This window comes from Mus musculus, chromosome 3 (assembly GCF_000001635.26).
Source record: "Mus musculus strain C57BL/6J chromosome 3, GRCm38.p6 C57BL/6J".
In the NCBI taxonomy this organism is placed as follows: Eukaryota; Metazoa; Chordata; class Mammalia; order Rodentia; family Muridae; genus Mus; species Mus musculus.
This window is the reverse complement of record NC_000069.6, coordinates 152,520,834-152,530,972: the sequence shown is the minus strand read 5'-3', so window position 1 is coordinate 152,530,972 and position 10,139 is coordinate 152,520,834. Positions and strand designations below refer to the sequence as shown.

Sequence of the window (10,139 nt, the reverse complement as noted above, 5' to 3'; positions counted from 1 at the left end):
TCGGGTTAATACAGATAAATACCGTGCTGTTCCTTGAAGGAGTTCTGCCGCAAAGTGTGGCTGACACCCCCGTGCCTGTAGCATAAGAGTGGGATTCTCAAACTTGGGGTGGACGGGACAGTGACAGGAAGTACAGGGAGTACAGGGTGTGCACAGAGAGAGCCCAAGGACAGTATGTGTGGAGGGAAAATTCACACGTCCCTTGGTTCACCTCCAGTCATTCAGCACCTGGGAACAGAATGCCTATAATTTCTAGGTTGTGTTTTATATATTCTATCTTGAAACATAATCCTAAGAATTTAACAGAAATAGGAACAGGAGGTATTGCTTCCCTTAAGAGAAACAGACAGAGAGGTGGAAAAGTCTCGTTCACAGCCACCCTTCAGGGCTCAGGAAGCCCTGTTGCAGCAGAGTCTTTGGCACACCACGTGCCAAGTGCGTCTTCCTGCAACTTCAGGTTGACATCTATGACACTGTCCCCAAGAACAGTAAGGTTCAGATACAACTCCGCTGCCCTTTAAAGCCCTTTAACTCTAGCTCCCACTTAAATCAGAGACAACCTGAAGGTAATATTACTGAAGACCACCCTACGTCATAGCAAAAGACACCAGATGTTCTGGGTGGGGAGTGGTTTCTTTGTTATCTAAGAAAAGGATATCTTTAAATCTGAAGATAAACTGAAAACCTCAAAATAGGGAGATGAGATCCATGTGACTACTTTAATCAAAAGTTTGAATCCTGTGGTCACGTCTGAGATAGAAAATCAAGTCTGCTGCTTCATGGACCTGTGTGCTGATTGAAAGATAGTCCGAATGGGCGCATCAGCCTGTGTTTGTCTCCCCAGTTCATTTGCTGAGCCTTGGGCTATTAGTAAAGTCCTCGTTTCCAGAACACTGAGCATCCAGTATTTTTAAAAATACAAACCATTCAGTCATCTGAGCTGATAGTGTTACGCTTTGTCTCTCGTCTGAGATATAGTAATACTACAGTCGCCAGTGGCAACAGTGTATCAAGAAATGCCATCCCTCAGTGATACAGGAAGGTTTCTGTCAAAGCCCTTGATTAGGAAGGATAATTGATCTCCTCTTCCTCCTAAGCAGGAAGTTCATTTTAATCAAAATTCTTTTCATTCTGATGCTACTGAGAATTATTTTCTAATGAATTTGCTGCTGTCTCGAGAGCGAGCACGTGGCTCCTACTCGCTGGGTTGTTTAAGGGCCCTTCAGATTGTACTTTCTGAAAACAATTGGAAGAATGGTCTCCAATTCAACAAACTAAGTAGGACAAGGGGCTCCTGGCTGCTGTGGGTTCAGGAAGACTTTGTGTTCCGTTCCTGTGGAGTTTGTAGGAATCACTCAGAGGCAAGTGAGAGATTAGGGAAACACTTCCACCCACACACCTTCCTGCACTTGACTAGTCAAGTAGACAGCATCTACACTGGAGACTAATGAAAGCTGACTATGTTTGTGTTATCGTTAACACTGCTATCCTCAAAAGCCACCCAGAAAGGAAACGTGGTTGTCCTGGCTTGAACTAGACTCAGTTACTCCTCCCTGACGTTTCACAGCCCCTGCAGGGTGCTTCACTGGGAGGCATTTCGTGTCCCTCCTTATAGCAGAGTGCTGAACAGACAGCCACACCCTCAGGCCCTCAGCCAGGTAGCACACTGCACTGAAGGCAGTTTGGGTTGTCCTGTTTGAAGTGTGTTGTCAGCTGTGTGGGGGAAAAGAGAAGTAGAAGCTCTGGGTTCTGTCATCCCTATCACACAGTGACACCTGCTCCAAGTCTCAGGTCATCCTAGGACAGTCAAACTTCATCTCAGAAAAATAGAAAGGAAGATAAAACTGCAAGCAATGGTCTAACGGCAAGTACTTTCTCAGTTTGGCAAAGAAGGGTTAACAATGATCAGAGCGGACCAGTCACTTATAGCGGCACACACACTCAATTCCATTAGAGCCTGAGGCTGCAGCTTCACAAGTTCAAAGCCAGCCTGAACAAAAAGTGGGATCTACCCCCCCTAAAAAGGGGGTGAAGGAAGGGAGAAGGAAGAAGAAGGAAAGCGGAGAAGAGGGTGGAAACCCTGGGTGAAAAGACACCTTAACTCTAGTCCTAGAAAGAATATGAGCCATACTTCAGGTACTGCACTGTTTCTGTGAAGTGTATGCAGTGTTTACTGGTCATTTGAAAATCTACCTTTATTAAATAAGCATTCTTCAGTTCAGATTCTATGTCAAAGCCCAGTTCTAGTGAAATGTAAGGTGGTTTGTTATTTCAGAGAATACATACACCTTTTATAGGCAGCACTTTCCGACAATATCGCCATGGTGGGAATTAGTGGTTTAAATTCAAGCCTTGGGGAATAATTGGCAAGTGATTCAATGTAGCCTAATACTATCAAGAAGAAAGATTATGTCAACTTGACACAATCTAGAATCATTAAGGACTCAACTGTGGAGATGTGGCTGTCCTGTGGGTGCTCCGTGGGGATTGCCATGATTGTCCACTGATGTGGGACACCTACCTTGAATATGAGCAATGCCATTTCCTGGACTGGGCCCTGGGCTGTGTAGGGAGAGAAAGTGTGTGAGTAGCCAGCAGATAAGGCTCTGTTCATCTCTCTGCTCTTGACTATGGATGTGGATGCTGCCTGAGCGCCTGCCTTCCTTCTCAGCTGCGAAGTGAAACCTGGGATTGAATGACAAGTGATTCCCTCCCTTTTGCTATGGCAAATAAAGTGAAACTAGAACAGAGGCTAAGATGACCCACAAGCCTTAGCTCCCAACTTTATCTCTGTAACTCCTCCATGGGTATTCTGTTCCCTATTCTAAGGAGGAATGAAGTATTCACCCATTGGTCTTCCCTCTTCTTGATTTTCTTGTGTTTTGCAACTTGTATCTTGGGTGTTCTATGTTTCTGGGCTAATATCCACTTATCAGTGAGTGTATATCTAATGACTTCTTTTGTGACTGCGTTACCTCACTAAGGATGATATCCTCCAGATACATCCATTTGTCCAAGAATTTCATAAATCCATTGTTTTTAATAGCTGAGTAGTACTCCATTGTGTAAATGTACCACATTTTCTGTATCCATTCTTCTGTTGAGGGACATCTGGGTTCTTTCCAGCTTCTGGCTATTATAAATAACGGTGCTATGAACATAATGGAGCATGTGTTCTTATTACCAGTTGGAACTTCTTCTGGGTATATGCCCAGGAGAGGTATTGCTGGATCTTCCAGATCCATTCCATGATCAGCCACCAAACCCAGACACTATTGCATATGCCAGAAAGATTTTGCTGAAGGGACCCTGTTATAGCTGTCTCATATGAGGCTATGCCAGTGCCTGGCAAATACAGAAGTGGATGCTCACAGTCATCTATAAGATGGAACACAGGGCTCCCAATGGAGAAGCTAGAGAAATCACCCAAGGAGCTGAAGGGGTCTGCAACCCTATAGGTGGAACAACAATATGAACTAACCAGTACCCCCAGAGCTCGTATCTCTAGCTGCATATGTAGCAGAAGATGGCCTACTCAGCCATTACTGGGAAGAGAGGCCCCTTGGTATTGCAAACTTTATATGCCCCAGTACAGGGGAATGCCAGGGCCAAGAAGTGGGAGTGGGTGGGTAGGGGAGCAGAGCAGGGGGAGGGTATAGGGAACTTTTGGGATAGCATTTGAAATTTATATAAAGAAAATATCTAATAAAAAATATATACAAAAAAAAAAAAAAGATGACCCACAAGCTTGAGGCAAAGGTCCCACCTGAGACTGGGACAGTACGTTCTTATTCTAGAAGTTCCTCGCTCTTCCTCCGCTCTGTTCATGGAGCTCCTTGTCGTTCAGTTACTCTAGAACATTCTGAAGCCATTTCCCCTAAACGCTCTATTTGCTCTCCCAGCTGAAATTCCCGAATCAGTTTCTTGTGAAGAGTCCCACTGTCATCCTCACGGACAGATGGCTTTAGAACCTCACACTCTCTGGTCTCCGAATCTTGCTGTTGACAAATCAGCCTGTTCTGGGGCTTGTTCTTCTGAGGGCTGGGACCAGGTCCAGAGAGTCTGCATCCCCTACCAGCAGCCCAGACACAGAGCGTGGCAGATGGAGGGATGCGTAAGTGTTCTGTAGAAACACACAGATGGTCCCCATCAGCTAACCGTGTCTTTCTTAAACTTAGATTCAAGTGACCTTGACCCTTCCATGATGTTTGATGCTGGAGAGATTATTGACACAGGATCAGATTACGATAACCAGGTAACTAAACCTACAAGTATTTTCTGTTTAAATGTTTTTCATTCTAGTCTTTGTGTTTTGTGAATACAAACACTGAAGTTTTCACTTGGTGGGATCTTGACAGATCACTGATAATGGGTTTCATGTTAGGCATGGTCACCCACAGCCTTTAGCTGCACTTTGGTCCTCACCCTCCGTCATCCACAGACCCAAAGCAGTGAAGGAAAGGGTGTAGAACGGAAATTCCTTCAGATGCAAATAAGTTCTTCCTGCCCAGGAGTTTGCCTATGACCTGTGGTAGCTGATTTTGTCTAGTTGAGTGGATTACAAGTGCAGAAGGCAAGGATGAGCCTGGCCTTTGGGCAAAGGGATCTGCTGACAGAGAGAGAGATCGGAGTAAAGGAACTGCCATCCCAGCCTGAATGAAAAGAGAAGGAAGAGGGAGCCACAGCAAAGTGAGCCCTGCTCCCCACCCCACAGATTCACCAAGGGTCAAAGGAACTGACCAATGCCCCTGTTGCCACAGCCACAGAGCACAGCCTCCACCGTGCCTACCTGCCTGCCTCTGATAGATCCCAAGCCCCGGGTCAAAATAAACCTCTCCTCCCTTTGGCTTCTTGTCCTGACATTTGTCAGAGCAATGAGAAAAGGTAATGAATGTATTCTGCCTTCCAAGTAATAAATGAAGAACACAGCTGAGCGTTAGCCATGGGTCCACAGATCTGTAGCTGCTCTGTATCAAACTCTGCAGGCAGTGATGCCCAAGAAAAGCATGGCCAATGAGCAAAACGTATGTTCCCTTTGGAAAAAAAAAATTGAAGAAATTTATCTGGGTCATTTTCCTCTCAGCAAGAACTTTCTCTACTGCTATATTGTAATGATCCAAAATAGTTGGCAAATGATCTAACTTGCTAATTAGGCTTTAGGTCTCTTTTATTTCCTTAAAGATAATGTCTACTACTCTGTGCCTGCTCCTGTCACTGCTTCTCAGAAGTGATGGAGAGCCAAGTGTGTTCTTATGATGACTTCTACCCCCATTTCTAATTTATGTCTCAACTGAAGCAAATGTGTCTGACTGGTATCCACACATGACTAGCTGTGTACTCTGTGTATGTGTGTGTATGTGTGTGTTCATAAATTAAGTTCCTTCCTTGACAAACCATGAAATTATTGACAAGTGTATAACACAGGATTGTCACCATGCGTTTATTGAACCTGGTAACAGCTACTAAGCATACACTACACGGAAGACTAAGCCACTGACTCTGCGCTGAGTGTTGGGCTAAGTCTCCACGGCGTCTCCATAGGTAGGATTATGGTTTCTAACTCACAGATAGAGTCATTGGGCCATGGTAACACTAATAGGGGTCAAAGTGGGGATGGAACATAGGATGCACTTTCTTGTGTTTGGTATTTTCATTGGCATATGCTAATTATACATATTAATGGCTTTCAGTGTGTTGTTTCCATACATGCACATAGTGAATTTTGGTCGTATCCACCTTCTCTTGACCTCCCCCGTGCCTTTTGATTACACAGTGTGTTAGCCCTCTCTTACTTTCATGCTTTGTTGTTTTATTTTGATGGTGCAATGAGTGTGATTATGGTTGCTCACGTAAGGGTTGGGGACCTTTACAATAGCATTTGCACTTACCACTTACAACGGTGAAGAAAGTGCCTCACCTCTGGTAATTGATAACTGCCTACACACTCTCAGGAAGGGGCAGGGCCTCGTAAACTTTCTCCTACTCCATGACAGGATGTTGACCCATCCAGTCTTCACAAGTAACCACAGCTGCTGAGTTCGGGGGTACCGTGGCCATGTCTCGAGTGGAAGAGTGCTTGACAGCACCCCCACCTCTTGCTCTGTCGTCTATGATGTCCCCCATGGGTCTTGGAGAGGGTGATATAGATAGAGGTCTAAGTGTAGCACTCATTTTCTAAGACTCACAGTATACTGCCTCCCATCCTACCCTGGAAAGACAGCGGGGGGTAGTGTTGCAATCTTTGCTTTTGCTGACCCTTAAAGACTCAGCTAAGGCAATGGCCACCACTCATAGGGTGCATCTAAAATGTATAGACTACACGAACAAATGAGCCATGGCAAGAAAGCCAATAACAAGTCGGAGGCTTCCCATCCCCAAGAGCTAGCAATAATGGTAAACACTAACGTCTTACATAGGAATATTTTAAATGTTCAAAGAAACAAAGGGAAGAAATAAAGAAATAAAGTGGAATGGTGAAACAGCTATCAGAAGGAGTGGAAAGAGAAAGGAAGACTAAATAAATGAATATGACAGGTGGGATAGCTGATTGTCAACTTGATGGGATCTGGGACTATTTCGGAGACAAGCCTCCAGCCACACCTATGAGAGACTACGCTAGACCCTGGGTGTGCCTGTGAGGGATATTCTTGATTAAGACCTGCCTTGAAGAAGGATGGCCCAATTCCCCAGTCTTATGTCCTAGTCTACATAAAATGGAGAAAGCTAATTGAACACAAACCTTCATGGCCTTCTCTCCACATCTTTACTGTGAATGCAATGTGGTCCATTGCCTGGACTTCCAAGGTCTGATGGGCAGTGGACTGTAAACCCTTGAACTGTGAGCCAAGATAAAGCCTTCCTTTCTTCTTTCCTTCCTTCCTTCCTTTCTTCCTTTCTTCCTTCCTTCCTTCCTTCCTTCCTTGAGTTGCCATTGTTGGATATTGTTGGAGCACCAGGAAAAGTAAGACACTTGTGTCAAAAATATAATTGTTATTGAAATAAAAATTCCATTAATGGTTTGAAAAGTTTCCTGAACACAACTTAAAAAAGATGAAGGAGCAGATGAAATTGCCTTAAAATAAAGCAGAAATCAGCAGTTGTCTAGTATGAGGAAGAACTCAGTAGACACCGAGCATAGAATGAACCAACATATATATTCTGAACATTCCAGAAGAAAAGAATGAAGATGGAGCAGAGGCCATGCTTTAGCAGAGAGTGGCTGAGAATTTTATAGACATGAAAAAGACAAATTCTTAGACTGAGAGAACACAGTCCAATAAAGAATATAAAAAACTGTCTCTACTAGTCTTTCTTTATATAGTCACTGGACAAATTTTAAGTTGTACATCCCGGGCTCTGTTTAGGTACTTGTAATATATACTCACTGAGCAGATGAGGGGGCTTTTCTCAGAAGCTTACATCCTAGCAAGGAAGACACATTATAAACTGAAGGATACTGTGTTAGCAATTTCTCTAGGTTGTCAGGTGTGATAAACAAAGGAGAAACCTAGCAGGGCTAAGGGAGCTGGAGAACCAGGGAGTGGGGCTGAGCAAAGCATTAGAGAGAGTGTTCAGCTAAGTGGACGACCTCAGCAAAGAGGTGACACACAACACCAGGTGGCAACGTACAAGAGATGAAAGCCAGACCTTCAAAGCGACAAGGGATAGCAATGTGGGGGCAGCAGATTAAACAGTGCACCTGGACTTGCTGTCTGGCGCATGCTCTGAAGCAGGTACCATGCCCAATGATTTACAGTGTGTTGTTGCTAAACCTTACCAGAAAGCTGCTCGACCCCCAGGTGCAGCTGAGGAAAATGGAGCTGAGAGACTCCCCGGGGCCACACAGCTGCCGGGTTAGAGTCAGAAATCAAACTCTGATGTTCCAGACACCAACGTTTGCCTCCCCACTCTAAAGGAGCTATAATCAAGGTTCCTGAAACCTATTGCCAGTTCCAGGTGACACTTTTTAGTTATGACTCTTGACCTTGGTGCGTTTGACACTATAAATTTCACCAAATTGTCTTTTTAAAGAACCAGGTAACAAATGTCTTAGGCCTTGCAAGCCATCTGGTCTCTACTGCAGTGACTCAGAGGAAAAGAGTCATAACAATATAAAAGTAAATGAATAAGGCAGAGAGCCAATAAAACAATATGTGTGGGGAGTGAAACCTGACCTCCACATAGTTCTCATGTGATGTATTTTAACCCTTCAAAAAATGTAAGCCAACCAAGTCAAACTGAAGGTAGAGACACAAGTTGTGTTTGACTCATGTCTTCATTACTTTGGCTCAAGGATCTGAAGGAAAACAGAATATGACTTGTCTTTTAACTGAAATTAAATATATACTATTTTTTTTCGAGACATTGTTTCTCTATGTAGCCCTGGCTGTCCTGGAACTCACTCTGTAGACCAGACTGGCCTCAAACTCAGAAATCCGCCTGCCTCTGCCTCCCAAGTGCTGGGATTAAAGGCATGTGCCACCATCGCCTGGCTGTACTATTCTTAACAAAGAAAAAGAAAACAAAAATAAAAAACAGTAAGGCTGTTTTCAGTTGAGCAACAGCCAGACAGATCTGCACAGCAAGCACACTTTGCTGACCTCTGCTTGATCCTTGACATTCTCCTCATGTCAGTGTCTACCATTCCTATGATCCTTGATATTCTCTCGTCAGTGTCTACCATTCCTAGACTCCTCACTACTTCTCTTCTTTTAGGTGATTTCATCCTAAGGAAAGCACAGGAGAGAAATGTGACTGTGTCTATGCCTTATTTTGCTGTTGTGGAAACTGAAGCACCAAGAAATTAGGCAGGCAACAAGAGGCAAATCTGAGAACTCAAGAGATCAAACCAGAGCTCAAATCCAGAGAACTCAGTCCAGAGCTAGGGCAGGAGACACACTAGGCTCTGATTGTATCTTAAACCAAAGTCCAGCTGCCTTCTTCCTTTAGGGTCTTTTATGGGTGACTTCCAAAGAGATCATAGAGAGCTGGGGATTTGGGAGGCATTGAGCCTAGTCTTGAGTAGTGACTGACTGGTTTTAACTGAACATGACTTCATCCCATGTTTGGTAGCATAGAGACTCTAACCACAACCCCTAACTCAAACCCTAATCCTAAACCATGACCATAACCCATAACCCCTAATTATAACCTTACCCCTAACCATAACCCTAACACTTAACACCTAACTCCTAACCCTAACCATAACCATGACCCCTAACCCCTAACCATAACCCTAATACTTAACACCTAACTCCTAACCCTAACCATAACCATGACCCCTAACTCCTAACCCTAACTCGAACTCTAACCCCTAACCCTAACCCTATGGGATTACCTCATGGCCCATGTAGTGAGTGACTCAGCCCAGATGCTACAAAGAAGTGGGGGATGTGAAAAGGAGCACCGTGCATGTCCAGAGAGCACTTGGTGAGCCCCAGTCCATCTGGACTGCGAAGCTCCTGGCCTTGGCCTGAGGTTTTAGCCCCACGGTCTGACTCTCCCTAAGCTGCTTCTCTTCTCACTCAGTTCCCATTTCCTTGCCAAACTCTTCACTGATCCACTACTCAAACACACGTTCAGCATGGTGACTTCGGCCCCATCACACTCTGCTGCATAAGCTCTCCTCTGAGACGCTCTGCTGCAGTGGCTTCGCCCCTGAGCACCTCAGTGAGCTCCCGTTGCCTGTGTCTATCCACCAAATGGCACTGGCTGAGTTTCCCATGTGCCTCTCCACCTCAACATGTCCAGACCACCCTCCCCCACAAAATCTGCTTTTCCTTCTGTCTGCTCTATTTCTGTGAATGACATTACCACCTCCACAGCTGCCCAAGCAGAAGCAAAGGTGCCTTGCTAGTCTCTCTCCAATCTCTTCCGCCCACGTTGATTCAGCCAGGTAGGTAATCAGGTCTCCTATGCAGGAATGGCTCTGGTTCTCTCCAGTCCCGCTGTCCCTGCTTGAGCCCCTTCTCTGCCCACCTGCCTGGGACAGCTAACCAGTCTTTCTGTTCCAATCTTCTCATCACTCAAAATTATTATGAAAGCAAACTCAACCATGTCAGTCAACTACTGAAAATCCACCACCCCCCTTCCTTGATCTCAGAATCTCTTAATGTAGCAATGTGGCCATAGGAATCAGA

At 44.8% G+C, this 10,139-nt stretch overlaps 1 protein-coding gene across 4 annotated transcripts in view; it reads left to right on the top strand.

Annotated features, from left to right (window-relative positions):
* Positions 1-10,139, top strand: part of Ak5 (adenylate kinase 5) — a 205,592-nt gene that overhangs the window by 137,434 nt on the left and 58,019 nt on the right. For all 4 annotated transcript variants that reach the window (NM_001081277.2, XM_011240115.3, XM_006501440.4 and 1 more), the window contains exon 8: positions 4,179-4,255. In NM_001081277.2, the coding sequence (NP_001074746.1) occupies positions 4,179-4,255 (77 nt within the window). The remainder of the gene's footprint in view (positions 1-4,178; positions 4,256-10,139) is intronic.